The sequence below is a fragment of the Bufo gargarizans genome, chromosome 5 (genome assembly GCF_014858855.1).
Source record: "Bufo gargarizans isolate SCDJY-AF-19 chromosome 5, ASM1485885v1, whole genome shotgun sequence".
NCBI lineage: Eukaryota > Metazoa > Chordata > Amphibia > Anura > Bufonidae > Bufo > Bufo gargarizans.
In genome coordinates this window covers 42,483,779-42,503,806 of record NC_058084.1, presented here as the reverse complement: position 1 = coordinate 42,503,806, position 20,028 = coordinate 42,483,779, and the positions used below count along the sequence as shown (strand labels likewise).

The following is a 20,028-nucleotide window of genomic DNA, read 5'->3' as shown; positions in this document are numbered from 1 at the left end:
TAATTTAACTCGTACAGCCCCTTTAAGTAAATATGTCTTATTTACTTAAAGGAGTTACATATGTTAATTAAAAATGATCAAATCTTGGCTTCTGCTCAAATTTCTGGTTTACTAATATATGAGTTGTTTTATGTTTTTCTTTATATTTATAGCATACTAAATATTGGTAGTTCACAGCTCTAAGAAGTTTACTTTGCTTTAGTATCTTATTAATTTAATAAAATAGTTGTTTTGTCCCATATGATGGCTAAGAGTCCAAAATACATTTGAGAAAGTGGGTGACATAAGTTATAATATCTGAAATTCTAATGTTAAGGGAGATATTTTTGTTCAAAAGGGGAAGAAGCTGTATTGAAAGAATAAAAAATAAAAATAAATATTATTAAGGCAGCTACGTTTTCATGTTTTGGTTTCACAATATTTTGTAAAGCAGAATATTTTGCTATATTTCGAAAATAAATGGTTACAATTTCAAAAATGTAATCATAGTATTTAAAAATAAGTTTTTATTGCTAGGATACATTTATTTCCACCACACAGCAAATTTTAAATAATTGAAGCAAGAAGGAAGTTGAATGTACTAAAATTCCATAATTATGAGATCTGGTAATTATTGTGCAAACTTGTTGGTTAGGCTGCTTCCCAAATATAGATGTGATATTTTTAAAGACTAATATCACAATATTTTACCTGCACAGTAACTTAAAAAAAAAAAAAATCAGATTACCCAGGTTTAAATAAAATGTAACAAAAAAATCAAATGAATGCTCATTAAATAAAAAATAAATAAATTAAGCATCATTCAATAAAGGAAGAAAACATGTTAACATTTCTTCCAAAACAAAACTTGATAAAAAATCAACCATAAATAAATACATTTTATGGCCATTGTCAATGATTGTATTGTCATTTCATGCTATGACATATTTGGATTGATTTTTGAGTTGGTTTTATTGTGTTTTTAGCTTCTTGAACCCCTTTTAGTTCCTGGGGGTGATTTTTTAAACTATAAAAATAATTTATTGTTTTTTAATATAGATATATTCAAAATGGGTTCCTTTAATGCAAAATAAATTTGTTACTTTTAGCCATGATATGACAAACATAAGTGACCATGGCCTTAATCAATGGCTTTTAAAGGGTCACAAATAAAATAGTATAGATACCTCTATGAGTAACACCTGCAAGTTCTTTAGCTCTTTCTATCTGTACAGTATTTCTTGGTCGTCTTCGTAAGCTTTGGGTTTGAGCTGTTGGTGAAGACTGCATGTCCAGGGTTATACTTGATTCCAAATCATGTTCAACGGCTTGGACCAGGAGTTCTTCAGTAAGTCTTTTGTTGGGGGTAGCAGTTAAACAGGATACAGCAACATCAGCAGAAGAGAGAGCAAGTGTTACAGCACCAGGAGTAGCCTCAATTTGCTCCTCCAGCTCAGCGGTGGAAGTGGTTTTGCTGAAACCTGTGGGACACATAGTGGCACTGGATGCTAACTTTTTCTTTAGAATTTTGTATTTTCCTGATTGCTATTATTTTGTTTGCTTTAGAAATGGTTTTAAAGTATTTTTATGAAGGAAAATGACATGGACACATAAAGACAGTTTTATCCACTTTAAATATACCGTAAATTAAGAAAATGTTATGTCTACCGTTGAATACATTTAAAAAAAATCTTTTGCTACTGATAATTACAGCGCTAAGAAGGCTGTCAGGCACAGTGCATGAGCTTATATATTGCAATGCTACATGTATAATTTAAGGTGATTACTGGCATGGGTGAGGATTTTTGTTTTTTATAGTTATGTGTGTCTATTGAAAATGTACTAAACATAGAATGAGTTTAATTATCAATACTTTTATAAACATAAAACAACTCCAATCAATCACTTCATAGCTAACCACTGACAGCTAGGTACTTCACCTATTTTAAAGCATAGATCCATTAAAATATATTTAAAAAAAATTATATAATTTGCTTAGATTCTCATATACAGTACCTTCAAAACTTTAGTGTGTGTGTGTTGGAGATATTTATTTTCTATCTTATTAGCTAATAGAAAGTTGATATCATGGGAAGGGCAAAAACTAGATGTGGTAAATGGCTGACTAGTGCACCAGAGTGAAGACACAATTTATGGATTACAAATGAAGCCCTTGCCTTTATTTGCAAAATAGCATGTCCTCACTATTATCATTGTTTACTAGATTATAGATAGTGAACCAGTAGGCTCACAGGTCAGAGTTCTTATTCTTCCTCCCCTCGTGTTTTCTGTGGTCTCACTCCTGGCACAGATCAGTCTGCCTGACTTAATCAGTGCAGATGCTTCTATAATCACAAGACAGTATTATGTTCCAAGTTATCTCCCCTTATAAGCATCAAATGATCATGGATAATAAAAATGTGAATGGTAATTTTTATACCTCATGTCCCCATCAGATAGTTTCGGGGATCCTGCTAACAATTTAATATATATATTTTTTTTACCTGATTAACTCTTGAACGTGATTAATCTTCCTCTCAGATACCGCAATCAGCCATGGACGCTGCATCTGAGAAGTTCAATGATGGGGGCGGCACAATTGCCGTTCCCAGTCATTGTGGCCTCTACATACATACAAATCTGCTTTGTGACAAAGTAATAAGTGAAATTCAGTTAAGCAATCAAATCGAAATTATGTAAACTTCGCTCAACAATAATAATAAAAGATAATAAATATATAAACAAAGTCAAAGTGAAATAATCTAATACAAAAGAGATTGCTCAGATCAGCTGCGATGATTCACCATGCCTCATTTGTGAACTATGAAAAACACTTTAAAGGCCCCTTTACACTGTCTGATGTTTGGGCAGATTATGGCTAATGAGCATCCATACAAACGCTCGTTAGCGATAATTTGCCGGTGTAAAGGTGACGTTCATTACCCTATGAATGAGCAAACATGATTGAAAAGCCCTATATAATAATAGAGGATAAAGAGAAGTAGTAGCAGAGCTTAGTGCATGGAGTGTGCAGCCTCAATGCAATCCAGGATATGTTGCTTTCATCAGTATGAGGGCTGATGCTCACGGATATATTTTGTTTCTGTGTCCTTTCCATTTTATTTTGCAGCCCGTATGCGGAACCATTCACTTCAAAGGGGCCGCAAAAAACTAAAATGACTCTGTGCGCATTCCGTTTCCGTATGTCCGTTCTGCAAAAAAATAAAATATGTCTTATTATTGTCCGCATTACGAACAAGGATAGAATTGTTCTATTGGGGGCCAGCTATTCCGTTCCGCAAAATATGGAATGCACACAGACTTCATCCGTATTTTTTGTAGACAGCAAAATACATACGATCATGTGCATGAGCCCTGATGCTGAAAATAAAGACTCATACTGCAGCAAATAAAGAATTGACAAATGTCACAGAGCCATGCTATCGATAGCATTTTGAATTTTATTTTTTTACACATTATAGCACAGGGACACAGGGACAGTGACTTCAAGTAAAATTTCCTCTTTATCGTAGAAAAATTTAAAAACAGTCTGAACACTGATCCAATGGAAGCCTAACTTAGCCATTTCATATACATATCCTTAGCCATGGAATTTCTATGACTAAGGATTTGTGTATCTGAAACACGTAAGTTATGCTACTATTGGATCGGTGTTCAGACTTTTTTTAATTATCATAACCTGTTACCCTTTAATTTATTACGCATTGGACCGTATGTTCAAACATTTTAGCCCCTTTAAACATTACATACAGTATGGTACTTTTTATTTCATTAAAGCAAGTAGTATATTCTGTCAAGTGATTCAGGGTTACTATTCTCTTTTCTTATGAAGAGCACCTAGAAGGTGTAAGGCCATTTTCACACGACAAATACTGATTGGCTCAGGATGCGTTCAGATTGGGTTCAGTGAAACTCGCGCCATTTCAAAAGCAAGTTCTGTCAGCTTTGTCTGGGATTGCGTTCAGTGTTTCAGTTTTTTTCAGCGCGGGTGCAATCAGGTATCAGGTTTGATGCGTTTTTCATGTGTGTGAAAAAAACACCTAAAGGTTTACAAACATCTCCTAGCAACCATCAGTAAAAAACGTATTGCATCCGGACTGCATCTGGATATATATTTTTTACTGAAGACCAATTAATTTCTACGGGGCAAGGGTAGAATATAGAACATGCTGCGATTCCCACGCAATGCAGAACTAATGCGTGAAAAAAAAAAAAAGATCATGTGCACAGACCCTTTGAAATAAAAGGGTCAGGATTCAGTGCAGGTGCTATGCTTCACTTCACACATTGCACCAGCGCAGAAAACTCACCCGTGTGAAAGGGGCCTAAGGAGTCTTATAGGCCATACAATGCTCCTCTAGTGAAAAGAAAGGAAAATAAGAAGGCCGCTATCCTATAAGCCAGTCCAACCTTTTAAAACAGGCCTTGATATATAATTTAGGATTATATATAGTGTTGAGCGAATCAGCGAATTGACTTCGATCTGAATTTCCAGAAAAATGTGATCTGCTGCGAAGCCAAGTTTTCCTTGTGCTTCGTGGTAAAAAATAAATTTTTCCTGAAATGGAGGTAAAAAAAAAAATACATACTCACCTCCTCCATTTGCTTGCGGAGAGGCCGTTGCTGCCATCTTGATAGAAGATTAGTGATGAGTGCATTGAAGTTAAAAAAATTGAGTTTGACCCAAATTTCTGGAAAAAATTGATTCCCTACAAAGTCGAATTTCCTCATGCTTCGTGATAGCTCGCTGGCTTGAAGGCATCATCATGTCACTGCGCAAGATACCGTGTGGTGTCTTTAATCAAAATGGCCGTGGCGGCTTCTACGTGATCAAATGGATAAAGTGATTTTTTTTTTACCAGATTAACCACTGAAAGTACACTCAGATGCCGCGGTCAGAGATAAACGAGCCTTCTGAAGGGTTCAATGACAGGGTGGGGTGCGATCACAGACTGTCTTGAAGCAAATTTCTTTGTTAAGTTCAGTGAAACAGCAGAATCAAGGGCACAATTTATTAACTTGAAATATGTCTATATTAGGCGTATTTCAGATGCACATTGTGGCGCAACGGTTAGAAAGCAGCACTGCAATCTGCGACAGCTCGCCGATCATGCCAGGTCTAAAAAAATGGGTGTGGCATGGGTGGAGAAGGGGATGGGCTGGTAGGCCCATCTCATTCATCACTTTCTATGCCTTGTTTAGGCTTAGAAAATGATTTAAATCTAAGACAATAAGGGAGCCGTCTTACATTCAGAAGCGATGCTGGATGCACCAAAGTAATGTAGAGGTGGGGCCTTTTCATAACTTCGGGGGTATCCACCGCCAGAACAGACGCTTTATTAAGACTGCCATCTAAAACGCTGGTCTTAATAAATTACCCCCCACAACTGCCTCTCTGCGAGCAAATGGATAAGGTGAGTATGTGTATATATTTTTTTAACCTGAATAATTTTAATGCCAGATGCCACAATCAGTAATGAATGCAGCATCTGAGGAGTTCAATGATGGGGGGCAGTGCAATCGCCGTTCCCCATCATTGCGCCTGCTACTTACAAAAGAATGCACAAGGTAATTCGTCACAAATTAAATTTATTTTATGAAATTCAACGAAGCAGCCACATTGAATTTGTCATAACTTTACTCATCACTAATTATATCCAAACCAGGTACACATTTTCAGTCATCTGTGAATGTCCTTCATCAGTAGAAGAAGAAAAAAAGCACCAGCTTGGATGGGTGAGAAGCCAGAGGCACTAGAACAGTGATGGATAACCTCAGGCACTCCAGCTGTGGTGAAAATATGACTACCAGCATGCTCCATTTATTTATATGGAGTTCTGAGAACAGCCAGGCAAATGTGCATCTTGGGAGTTGTAGTTTCACCACAGCTGGAGTGCCGGAGGTTAGCCATTACAGCACTAGATTAACATATTTCCTTTTTCTTTGTAAAATAGCTTATTTGTATCCTTTTTTTTTTTTTCCAAGAGGAGCATTGTATGGTCCTTAAGACTCCTTACACCCACTAGGTGTTCTTTATAAAAAGAAATAGCGCCCCCACATCTCTTACAAAGACCTCTTTCCAAGCCAAGCCAGTATTCTGTTCTGCACTGATAAAAGGCAATCACAGAAGCTATCTACAGGTGATTGCCTGGATGGGTGATAATTCTAAATTATGTTTCAACACCTGTTTTAAAACATTGACTCAAAGTATAGCTACCTTCCAACATGTGGTGCTAGAAGCAAAGCTTTCTATTTTTTTTTTTTTTTTTTTAAAGAGATACAATTATATATATTCACTCCAGTTGTTACTTGTTTTGTCTGTACTTAAAGTAGCAGCCTTTTTTTATTAGTTTGAATTTAGGAGAGGAGATATGTCTTTTTAATAGTTAGATTTCTTTCCATTATGTTATATAGAGAGTTTATTATTAATTAAACTACTGTGATTCTGGAAATTTGATATATAATTTATCATACATTTTTAAAGTAATCTCCATTTTATTAAATTATTTCACTTTTACTTATTTTTTATTTATTTTTTGCAAAACTTGTTAGCTGGGATCATGTATGTAAAAAATCTAAAAAGGAGAGAATGCATTTATTTTTGGAGTGCCAATAAAAATATTACAATAGATATTTTACATCATTTTCCAAGAAAAATACAAAAGAAGCCCCTGCTATTTACTATTTTAAACACTCTTGAACATTTGCGAGTAAGCTTTAATTTAAAGGTAAAAAAAAATGAATGTTATGGCATCTTTATTCATCTTCTCACCTGCAAGAATTCACAATGTTATGAAAGATTTGCTCACAAACACATGCAGATTAAAAACGCTGCAAATAAAATATTTCTTAAGGTCAATCTCTTTCTTGGAGTACGAGTCAAGTTTTTAAGGGCTTGAGAGATGAGCATTTTTCCTTGCCTCTAAACCCTCAATCTGATCTTGCTATGCATTACAAATTCCACACTGGTACTGAGATCATTGCTTACAAGAAAGTGAACTTTGATATCAATTTACATAGGTGGTGATAAATAATGGCAAATATACCATCTTTCTTTGCTTGTAGCAATGCTATCAATCACAACTGTGCTGCTTTAAATATTTTGATACACAATATATTTACATGTATCCAGAAATTATTTTTGTGCAGACACCTCACATAGCAATGCATAGTGGTCTAAATCATCCTACAATATTTGAATATAAAAAAAAAAAGTTATCATGCCTCTGCAAATTCACAATTATTGCATACATTCTGATAAAATCTTAATTCTTTCCTATGGCATGGCAAACTGAATATTAATGCACTATGCCATACGTTTCCCAAAACTGCAGTCTATGGTGGCAAATGGGTTATTTCTGTACGCAGGAGAAATTTCTTAAAAAAAATAGGTGCTGCTTTTATTAGAAAAAAAAATTCAACTTTTCAATTTCAGAGTTCAATGTTATAAATTATATAAAGAAAAATGTAGGGGTCAAAAACATCACTATGTTTCCATCTTAATTCCTTGGGGGGTGTTATAGTTTAGGTGTTATATCTATTTTTTTCCACTGAACCGGTACCTTAGGGAGCTGCGAGTTTTATATTGCTCCCACAAAACATTTCAATAAAATCATAGTTTTAAAATCCAAATAGTGCTGCTTCTGAGTAGAGATGAGCAAACCGGTCGAGATTTTTTTCAGGACCGGTTCACAAAATTTTTGTATTAAGTTATGTTTCGACCAAAATCATTTTGGGACAAATCAATGTTGCTCCAATCAATTTGAGTGTGAAATTTGAGTGAACCATCTCCCGGCCAAAGCCCTCTTGGACTCGGACAGCATGGTGATGCTAGTCCACTCCAGAATGATCAGGAGACTCGGCCCCATAAGTAAGACTCTTCGGGTTGTTTGTATACATGGGGACACTAGGGAATACCCCTTAAAACCAGTGACTGTTGCCCATGGCTGTACTTCCGTGAACCATAAAGTTGGGATAGTGAACAGCCTAATCCATCATGTTATTGTGGGGTGAGACTGTCCGACATTTCTAGACCTGTGTAAACAGGCACAAAGTAAGTTCCCTGAACAGTCAAAGAGACTAGAGACTTTGACCTCTGATGGGTCAAATCAGGAGGGTAATGTTCAGGATGTGCATGATTTAGGGTCCAGAGCTGAGCTAACCACTGAGGGGGGAAGGCTCCCGTTGCAAGTGATGTTGGGGGAGGATGAGGAGGAACTCTCCCCACCAATGTACCCAGACCTGAATGTACCCAAGGGTGCATTTGGCTCCGCCCAGTTACAGGACCCCTCCTTAACACATGCTAGAGAGCAGGTGGTGGTTATAAATGGAGTCTCACAGGTCCCGGGGGCAGAACTTAGGTTTCCTCATTTTGCACTAAATGGGGACTTGCTGTACTGAGTGATGGAAATCCGAGGGGAAATTATTAAACACTGACTGGTTCCCCACTCATATCGGAGACAGATGCTTGATTTGGCGCATAATGATGCATTAGGCGGACACCTGGGAGCAGAGAAGACGGAGGCCAGGATAACAGATACATTCTACTGGCCTGGGGTAAAGGCAGAGGTGAAGAGGTATTGTGCGTCCTACCCCACATGCTAGCTAACAGCCCCTGTGGCACACTATCGGAACTCCCTGGTACCTTAGCCCTTAATCGAGGTACTGTTTGAGCTGATTGACATGGAGCTGGTGGGGTCATTAGTAAAATCAGCACGGGCACATCAGCACATACTAGTTGTGGTAGATTACGCAAACAGGTACCCAGAGGTGGTCCTATTAAGGAACACCTCCTCTAAGACCATAACTCAGGAATTGTTTCAGATGTTCTGTCGCACGGGGCTGCCCAAGGAGATCCTGAAGGGAAAAGGCACCCCGTTTATGTCAAAAGTCATGGCGGACCCCTGCAAGCTGTTTCAGATCAGACAGTTGCGGACGTACGTCTATCACCCACAGACGGATGGCCTTGTAGGGTTCAACAAAACATTAAAGCTTATGTTAAAAAGAGTAGTCCAGAAGGACGGAAAAAATTGGGACATGTTGCTACCAGCCATGTTGTTCGTCATGCAGGAGGTCCCACAAGCCTCCACAGGACTCTCACCATTTGAACTCCTGTATGGGCGGAGACCCTGTGGACTTCTGGATTTGGTTAAGGAAACCTGGGAAGGTGAGTCCACACTGTGCCAGACCATGGTAGAACACATCTCCCAAATAAGATAGAGAGTAGCTAAGGTGATGCCACTGGATAAGGAACATCTCCAGAAGGCCCAGGATGCCAAGAGTTGGGTATATAACCAGTCAGCCAAATTGAGGCAGTTTTCAATAGGAGACCAAGTAGCGGTTCTGATTCCCACTGTGGAAAGAAAGTTCTTAGCAAGGTGGCAGGGTCCATTTATGGTGGTATAGCAAGGGTCATGGTAGAGGACCCTGTAGAAGCCGACCATGTATTTGTGGCTGACAAGCTGTCCAAGTCTCAAAGACAACAAGCAAAGGAGTTTCTTTAGAGAAACAGAGATAAATTCTCAGATTTGTTAGCGCTCACCAATATCATTAAGCATGACTTTGTCACATAGCCCAATGTGATAATCCAGCTGAAGCCATACCGAATTCCAGAGGCCCAGAGGAAAGCGGTATCTGAAGAAGTAAAAAGAATGCTCAAGCTGGATGTCAGTGAAGAATCGCAGAGTGAATGGTCAAGTCCGATTGTGTTGCTACTGAAACCCAATGGCACACTGTGATTCTGCAATGACTTCAGAAAACTAAATGAGGTTTCAAAGTTTGATGCCTACCCGATACTCTGGGTAGATTAATAAATCGAGAGATTAGGACCTGCCCAATATATCACTACGCTGGATCTCACGAAAAGGTACTGGCGAATTCCTCTCACTTGGGAAGCCAGAGAAAAGATGGCATTCTCCACTCCGGAGGGCCACTGGCAATACAAAAGGCTGCCCTTTGGCTTACACTCTGCCCCTGCCATGTTTCAAACAGCTGTGGACAAGATATTGCGGCCCCATGGAATCTCATCTCCCGCTGGTCTAGGCAGTCTTAGACTCTTTGAAAGGGGCAGGATTTACAGTGAACCCGGAAAAGTCCGCCATTGGGATGGAGGAAGCAAAGTACCTGGGATACACCATAGGAAGAGGGCTATTAAAGTCGCAGATGAACAAGGTAGAAGCAATACAGAACTGGCCTCACCCTCTTACCAAGAAGCAGGTTCGGGGTCGTTCTTGGGAATAGTGGGCTACTACAGGAAGTTTGTCCCCAACTTTGCCACTATTGCGGCTATATATATACTGCGAGGACTAGCTATTAGAGGACAGTCAGCAGCTACTGGCCAGCCAAGATGTGGATGAGACATCCGCTGTTTCCTCCAGTAGGCGGGCAAGTAGTGATGAGGAGGATGGCATTGGAGCTGGTGTAGCGAGCAGTCAGATCACGACCCAGAGAGTGTTGAGGAGGACATCAGTGATGTGCAGACAGTACCTGATGCTGATGATGTAGCTGATCACACTTGGGAGCAGTGTGAATTAGGGGCTTCATCATCATCGGGAGAAGAGGGTGGCAGCTTGCCCGTGAAGCAATGGCAGAGCCAGCTAGATGCTAGCGTGGCCGGAAGTTAGCAGGGTGGCAGCAGTGGGAGGTCAGGAGCCAAACATGCCCGAGGTAGACCACCTGCTTCGCAGGAGCCTACCCGCCCAGAAAGTAGCGGTGCAGGGGTTCAGGGAAACAGCGGCGGTATCAGTCAGTCAGTCAGTGAGGAGTGTTGGGGATAAAATAACCTACTCAGTGGTGTGGGAGTTTTTTGTTAAGCCGCCGGAGGAGATGAACATGGCCATTCTTAGAATCTGTGAAGAGAAGAAGCGTGGCCAGGGTGCCTGTTCTGCACCTCATTTGTGTGGGCGAACGGAGTTACACAGGGGAACTGCTCCGTGTCCTTCATCAAGAACTCAAATCCTGGCTTTCTCTGCGACAACTCAAAATCAGAACCATGGTGACAACAGGAAGAACACGATGTTGGCGCTGCATCAAGGAGGGCTGAGCCATGCACCCTTCATGGCACACGTGTTCAATCTGGTTGTCAAGTGATTCCAGAAGTCTTTCACCCTTCTGCAAGACATCCTAAAAATGGCCGGGAAACTTTGCATACACATCAGCCACTCATACACCTTAAAGCACACCCTCCTTGAGCTGCAGCAGCGGAAAGGCATCCCCCAACATAGGTTGATATGCGACATTTCCATCTGTTGGAATTTCCCCCTCCATTTGTTGGACCGACTATATGGACAGAGAAAGTCCATAAATGATTTCTTGATGATCCAAGCGGACAGGAGTACTCCTCTGTGTAACTTCAATGTTAGCCAGTGTCAGCTCATGCGTGACACCTGCTGTTTGCTCAGACCCTTTGAGGAGGCCACATTATTTGTCAATCGCCAGGACTACGGGATAAACAATGTCATTCCACTGCTTAACGTCCTGGAACAGATGCTGGTAAATCTGGCTGGTCAATGGACTGCAGACATGGCACCTAGATCTCATGGCCACATGAGCCGTATGGGGGCTGAACTTGAGGAGGAGGAGGACATTGGAGCATCAGCAATGTGTAGAAAAATGGGTGGTTTTTACACATAGGTGACAGGAGAGGAGGAACAGAAGCAGCCAGAGGAAATACAGGGCAATGAGGAAGATGAGGCAGAGGACCCAGACACACAGTATCAGTATGCAGTGGAGATGGAGTCAGGGAGTCCTTCCAAGTCACTTGTACAAAGGGCCCGATGCATACTCACTTGCTTGCGTAGTAATGGAAGAATTGTCACCATTCGGCAGAGGGATGACATCTGGCTCTCCACCTTGTTGGACCCTCGCTAATGGTTCATCCTATGTAGTAAGTTGGCCAGTGCCTATCTGCGCCATCGTCCATCCTCTTGCAGGTCTGACTGTGGGGGACCTTTGCGCTTACATTACTCTGCCATGGCTGCTGTGGCAGGGTGGGGAGTAGGGGCAGTTATAGCTCCATCAGAAGCAACTTGAGTCTAGAGTCGCTGATGAACAGTGAAGAAACTTCTCACCAGCAGCAGCAGAAGCTTGACCTGGAGCAGGACCTGAACCAGCAGGTAGTGGCATACTTGGACAGCACCCTGCCACCATACATTGAAGATCTACTGGACTACTGGGCAGCCAAACTTACTGGCAGAATTTGCCCTGGAAAAGCTGTCCTGCCCGACCAGTAATGTGGCATCAGAGTGGGTGTTTAGTGCAGATTGGGCCATATTTACCGCAAGAAGAACTCACCTGTCCACCCAAAATGTGGAGAGAATGACCTTTGTCAAGATGAATCAGGCATGGATCAGCCAGGATTTCCACCCACCAATGCCATCCATGGTGCCACACCAACACTTTGACAAAAGATGACAGTTTCCTCTGGCTACCCGTCTCAGCTACTATTCTGATGCTGTCACCTGCCTGATGCCACACATCTGATGCAAAATGCAACTTTTTCACCCACCATCTTTAGCTAGCATTGGTATTGCCACCCACTTCCCCACTCTGTCTCCAGGTCACTCTGTCGACTCCTGATGCTGCTGCCACCTCCACCCTATTTCACCTTGCCACTCAGTGGTCTCCTAATGCTGCTGACACCTCCACACTATGTCACCTTGCCACTCTGTGGTCTCCTTATGCTGCTGCCACCTCCACACTATATCACCTTGCCACTCTTTGGTCTCATGATGCTGCTTTCACCTCCACACTATGTCACCTTGCCAGTCCGTGGTTTCCTGATACTGCTGCTGCCACCTCCACACTGTCATTGTGCCACCCTGTGGCCTCTTTCTGATGCTTCTGCTGCCACCTCCACACTCTGTCATTGTGCCACTCTGTGGCCTACTGATTATGCTGTTGCCACCTCCACACTCTGTCATTGTGCCACTCTGTGGCCTCCTTATGCTGCTGCCACCTCCACACTGTCATTGTGTCATCCTGTGGCCTCCTCCTGATGCTGCTGCTGCCACCTCCACTTTCTGTTGTTGTGCCACTATGTGGCTTCCAGATGCTGTTGCTGCCACCTCCACACTGTCATCGTGGCCACTCTGTCGCCTCTTCCTGAAGATACTGCTGCAGCCACCTCCACACTCTGTCATTGTGCCACTCTGTGGCCTCCTGATGTTGCTGCTTCCACCTCCACACTGTCATTGTGCCACTCTCTGGTCTCCTTATGCTGCTTCCACCTCACCACTATGTCATAAGGCCACTCTGTGGACTCCTCACACTGTTTTCACCAAATTTCGGATTTAACCAAATTTTTTCAAGAACCAGCCAAATTGTATATTTGAGAAATGTGCTCATTTCTAATGGCAACTACTAAATGGATTCTACTGTCAGAAATTATACACCTGTACTGTGGTTTGATGTACTATAAAGAAATGCAGAAAAAATTTAACTTTTCATTACTTTTTTGTATCTATCTATCTATATATCTATCTATCTATCCATATTTATATTTTCTAGCAGGCTTCCTACTTTAATACTTTAGTGGAGATAAGCAAGAAAGGGATTTTATAGTAGTGCTGCTACAAAGGACAACCCCATGTTTAAGTTAATGATGAGCGCTTTATTTGTTGTAAGACTACGGGCTTAATTTACAAATCTGAAATACACCTAAAATATGATTAGTTGCACCGCTAGCTGCAAATGTTTCCCTCTTATGCCAGGTCTAAATAAGTGGGCGTGGCATGGGTGGGTAAGGGGGACTGTCAAGCAGGCTAGTCTCAATCATCATTTTCTATGCCTGTTTCAGGTGTAGCATAGAAAAAGGTCTAAATGTAAGATAGCTTGGAAGCTGTCTTACATTTAGAACTGTTGGAGGATCCGCCAAAGTAATGGAGAGAAGTCTCTACATAACTGCGGCAGATCCACCACCAAGGCATGGCTTTATTAAGACCGGCGTCTAAAACACCTTTCTTAATAAATGTGACCCTACGCATTTCAGGACCATATCGGTCTAAACCATCAAGTTGGAACAGACCTTATGATGGGATCCGTATTTTCCTGAAATGTCCTAAAAGCGATTATCATCTGCTTTGATCCAGGCTAATCTTTTGCAGTAGTGCTGCTATTAAATACTTTTCTTGTTTATCATCACTGTCCCTTCTCCAGTGCAGTTTACTAGATCTGGTGGGGCAGCATATAGAAGCCAGAGGACCCCTACTGACATGCAATACAGGCCTTTCTATAAGTCTTTATTTTACCTATGGTCCTGCCTAATTGTATGCCTTAGAGTACATAAGGCAACATATAAGTCTTACAAATGCATAACTTGAAGCCCTCAAATGCTCCTTTATGTTTAGTATGTGCATTTTAAAGGGCTTCTCTGAGAATTATATATTCATTACCTATCTTCAAGAGGGGACATCAATATCAGATCAGTGCAAGTTCAACACCCCACACCACCAACTGTTTGATTGGAGCTGTAGTTCCAGAAATAAGCCCCAGAACTGCACTTCTCTGTCCATTGTATAGTAGATGGAGCAGGTTTCTGCAGCACTGCTCCCTTTTACTTAAATGGGGGCAGCACTGCAGTAATCTATTCCATTTAGTATATAAAGAATGGAGCTATGTCGTTCTAATATCGATTTCCAGTACCAGAGTTACTCCCGAACAGCACGTCAGGAGTCTGGGGCATTGGACCTGAAACAATCTGATATTGATGGTTTGTCCTAAGGAATTACCCTGTAAAATCTTTTGAATATAATTACTAGAGTTCCTTATGTTGGGTTTACATATTAAACATGTCTGACACAGGAATGAGACTTGATATATGATCAACGCCTGATCATATCTTAAAATAAAAGTCTTAACTGAAATCTTCAGGCTGGGATAGAAAATAATCTGTCACCTAGTTCAAGTAGATCTAACATTCTAGTTCATTGTACCATCATCACAACTGTACCTTTGCTAGAGAAAGTGCCGGGCTCAAAGTGCAGCACAAGGAGGAATTATAGGATGTAGGAGGCCAAGCGGACCTCTTGCAAGTGCCCAAGTTCACCTCCATGAAGATCCCAAGCCTGGCTCTAGACAAGTTCTTAGTGTCACCCCTTATGCCATTATGTCTGCCCTCTGCTCTGCAGTATCATGATCTGGCCACAACTCGCACTATCTGGCAAAATCTTACACATGTGCAGAGCAGGTCCCATGATGAAGACTTCATAGGGCTCCGCATATGCGCAGTTACGCATTGAGTCTGAAGCCATCAATGAACAAGCCCAGGCAGTTTTCTGCTCGGCATATGCACAAGATTTTGCCAGGAGGCACCAGGACCTGGCAGGCAGAGTTGTGACCAGATTTTAATATTCAGGTTTGTGTGGTTTCTGGAGGAAACTAGACAAGCCCAGAGTTCCATTTAAAATTAAAAAAAAGTACTTACCAAATAGCTCCTGAACCACCGCTCTGGTTTTCCTGACCAGGTTCTATTTACCTGGCTACAGCAGTGACATCATGTCAACAACACATGGCCACTGCAGTCACCCACTGGCTTCAACAATGCACCTGATAAGGCCAGTGAGTGTCGACATGACTTCAACATTGCAGACGGGTAAATAGAGCCTGGCTGGTCAGTTAAGTACTTACCTTTTCTTTATTTTCATGAGGATTCCTCATGAAACTGGACAGACACTTTAAAACCAGATGGTTTTTCAATCTGTTCATCTTCTATGTTTATTGTCCTCAATTTATTAGGTATTTCTTTATAATAATATTCAAACTGTCAAGAATTATGAGCTGGGTGACTTTGACCATGGAATGAGTTTTGCTGCTAAGCAAATAACTTTAGTATATTAGAAACGGATTGTGTGACATTTCCTCCCACTAAGTGCATAAAAAAAACTGTGTAAACATGAGAGGAAAAAGTAATGGTCAGATTGGATCAAGATAACATAAAAGTGATGGTAATTTAAATGCCTGTGTTTTACAATAGTTGTATTCAGATAAGCATTTCTGATGGCACACCATGACAAAGTTGAATGCTTCAATTAAAATAAGAAATCCAAGGGAAATGGTTAACGGTTATTTAAAAAAAACAACAACTTTGTTTTGGTGAAAACAACAGAAATCTTAAGCAATTCTGCCTATTTTGTATTGAAGGGATTTTCCCCCAAAATACATTAATCATCTTTTCATAGGAAAAGTGAGAAATGTACAGTTTCCACTGCTGAAACATCAAAGGCGGTATTTGAATAAAGTTTCAGTGGAGTATATGGGTTGGCACTATTCAAAATCTATAGGTCTAAACGAGGTGGCCAAGTACAACCTTCTTGTAATCAGTTAGGTACATTTGTTAGCTATCCTATGACTAGGTGATAAAACACCATTAACAATTTGTACCACTTATTGAGCAATGGCAAGGGAAATGCTTTCTTGAAACAAGAGATCAACAAATACATTTTTTAGAATCAAAATCCGACCCAATTTTTGTTATTTAAAAAAAATCTGATTGTTAAAATCAGAACGTCTTAAGATTTGATTTGGGCGATTTTACAGATGAGAGAGAGATTTGAATCTAACAAACTGTTATAAATGGAAGATACTGTCAAGTAAATATGGATAATTCCATGATGAATTCATGCCACAAACATTTCAGGCTGCTTTAAAGGCAAGCATGGGAGTACAATATATAAGTATACCTAAGATAAAGATAAAATAATCCCTAAGCTATTTCAGTAAATATGTAAAATACAGCGGTTACAAAAAGAGTTGGGGACTATGGGACATGTAACAACCCTTAATCTTTTGAAGAGGCTATAAAGGTCCTACAATAATTGGCAACGAGGAAATCTTTTGGTATTGTAAAGCAGTATTGTATTTTTATTTTGCTAACAGAATGCATTAGTGTGGAGTATGATCATTCTAGATAGACCTGCATCTAACAGAATGGAAGTTGAGCAGATTCTATATATATATTGGATTATATATCTTTCCAATAATTATTGATTAATGGGCAGTACCACCAAATATGGGATAATGCCTACTTTGTGACATCTCCAGCAAACCTCACATATGTTTGAGTCTAGGGAATGGAGAAAGTCAGACATTCTATACCATCTAGTTAAAAATGTATATGAATTTTTCTGGAGAAGCCAAGTGAGACAAAGATAAATCATTTCAGCACTTTTTCCACCTTCAATGTGACCTATAAACTCAATTGAAAAACAAACTGAAATCTTTTAGGTAGAGCGGAAAAAAAGTAACAAAATAAAATAATATGGTTGCATAAGTGTGCACACACTTAAACTAATACTTTGTTGAAGCACCTTTTGATTTTATTACAGCACTGGGTCTTTTGGGGAATGAGTCTATCAGCATGGCACATTTTGACTTGGCAAGATTTGACCACTCTTCTTTTCAAAAACACTTCAAATCTGTTAGATTATGAGGGCATCTCCTGTGCATAGCCCTCTTCAGATCACCCCACAGATTTTCTATTGGATTCAGGACTGGGTACTGGCTTTGCCATTCCAAAACTTTCATTTTCTTCTGGTAAAGCCATTCCTTTGTTAATTTGGATGTATGCTTTGGGTCGTTGTCATGCTGAAAGATGAAGTTCCTCTTCGTGTTCAGCTTTGTAGCAGAAGCCTGAAGGTTTTGTGCCAATATTGACTGCTATTTGGAACTGTTCATAATTTCCTCTAGCTTAACTAAGGCCCCAGTTTTAGCTAAAGAAAAACAGCCCCAAAGCATGATGTTGCCACCACCATGCTTCTCTGTGGGTATGGTGTTCTTTTGGTGATGTACAATGTTGTTTTTGCGCCAAACATATCTTTTGGAATTATGGCCAAAAAGTTCAACCTTGGTTTCATCAGACCATAACACCTTTCCCCTCATGCTTTTGGGAGACTTCAGATGAGTTTTTGCATCAGATGTATTTTTGCAAAATGTAGCCTGGCTTGGATAGTTTTCTTCGTAAGAAAAGGCTCTTGTCTTGCCACTCTACCCCATAGCCCAGGCATATGAAGAATACGGGAGATTGTTGTCACATGTACCACACAGCCAGTACTTGTCAGATATTCCTGCAGCTCCTTTAATGTTGCTGTAGATCTCTTCTTAGCCTCCCAGACCAGTTTTCTTCTTGTCTTTTCATCAATTTTTGAGGGACGTCCAGTTCTTGGTAATGTCACTGTTGTGCCATATTTTCTCCATTTGATGATGACTGTCTTTACTGTGTTCCATGGTATATCTAATGCTTTGGAATTTCTTTTTTACCCTTCTCCTGACTGATACCTTTAAGCAATGAGATCCCTCTGATGCTTTGGAAGCTCTCTGTGGACCATAGCTTTTGCTATGGGATGCAACTAAGAAAATTTCATGAAAGACCAACTAGAGCAGCTGAACTATATTTGGGGTTAATCAGAGACACTTTAAATCATGGCAGATGTATCCCGATGCCTATTTATCATGATTTTGAAATTTTGAATGTGATTGCTTAATTCTGAACACAGCTACATCCCCAGTTATAAGAGGGTGTGCACACTTATGCAACCACATTATTTTGTTTTTTTATTAGTTTTCTTCCCTCCACTTAAAAGATTTAAGTTTGTTTTTCACAGAAACCTGACATTTTAAAAGGGGTGTGTAAACTTTTTATATCCACTGTGTATATATATATATATATATATATATATACAGTACAGACCAAAAGTTTGGACACACTTTCTCATTCAAAGAGTTTTCTTTATTTTCATAACTATGAAAATTGTAGATTCACACTGAAGGTATCAAAACTATGAATTAACACATGTGGAATTATATGCATAACAAAAAGTGTGAAACAACTGAAAATATGTCATATTCTAGGTTCTTCAAAGTAGCCACCGTTTGCTTTGATTACTGCTTTGCAAAAATCTTGGCATTCTCTTGAGGAGCTTCAAGAGCTAGTCACCTGAAATGGTCTTCCAACAGTCTTGAAGGAGTTCCCAGAGATGCTTAGCACTTGTTGGCCCTTTTGCCTTCACTCTGCGGTCCAGCTCACCCCAAACCATCTCCGGTGACTGTGGAGGCCAGGTCATCTGGCGCAGCACCCCATCACTCTCCTTCATGGTCAAATAGCCCTTACACAGCCTGGAGGTGTGTTTGGGGTCATTGTCCTGTTGAAAAATAAATGATGGTCCAACTAAAAGCAAACCGGATGGAATAGCATGCCGCTACAAGATGCTGTGGTAGCCATGCTGGTTCAGTAAGCCTTCAATTTTGAATAAATCCCCAACAGTGTCACCAGCAAAGCACCCCCACACCATCACACCTCCTCCTCCATGCTTCATGGTGGGAACCAGGCATGTAGAGTCCATCCGTTCACCATTTCTGCGTCACACAAAGACACAGTGCTTGGAACCAAAGATCTCAAATTTGGACTTATCAGACCAAAGCACAGATTTCCACTGGTCTAATGTCCATTCCTTGTGTTCTTTAGCCCAAACAAGTCTCTTCTGCTTGTTGCCTGTCCTTAGCAGTGGTTTCCTAGCAGATATTCTACCATGAAGGCCTGATTCACACAGTCTCCTCTTAACAGTTGTTCTAGAGATGTGTCTGCTGCTAGAACTCTGTGTGGCATTGACCTGGTCTCTAATCTGAGCTGCTGTTAACCTGCGATTTCTGAGGCTGGTGACTGGGATGTACTTATCCTCCGCAGCAGAGGTGACTCTTGGTCTTCCTTTCCTGGGGCGGTCCGCATGTGAGCCAGTTTCTTTGTAGCGCTTGATGGTTTTTGTGACTGCACTTTCAAAGTTTTCCCAATTTTTCAGTTTGACTGACCTTCATTATTTAAAGTAATGATGGTCACTCGTTTTTCTTTACTTAGAATCTGTATTATGGCAAGAAAAAAGCAGCTAACAGTCTATTCAGTAGGACTATCAGCTGTGTATCCACCTGACTTCTCCACAACGCAACTGATGGTCCCAACCCCATTTATAAGGCAAGAAATCCCACTTATTAAACCTGACAGGGCACACCTGTGAAGTGAAAACCATTTCAGGTGACTAGCTC

At 40.5% G+C, this 20,028-nt stretch overlaps 1 protein-coding gene across 1 annotated transcript in view; it reads right to left on the bottom strand.

Moving 5' to 3' along the window:
• Window positions 1-20,028, bottom strand: part of CSMD3 (CUB and Sushi multiple domains 3) — a 1,090,172-nt gene that overhangs the window by 890,835 nt on the left and 179,309 nt on the right. Inside the window, exon 4 of the mRNA XM_044293228.1 lies at window positions 1,167-1,460. Within this exon, the coding sequence (XP_044149163.1) occupies window positions 1,167-1,460 (294 nt within the window). The remainder of the gene's footprint in view (window positions 1-1,166; window positions 1,461-20,028) is intronic.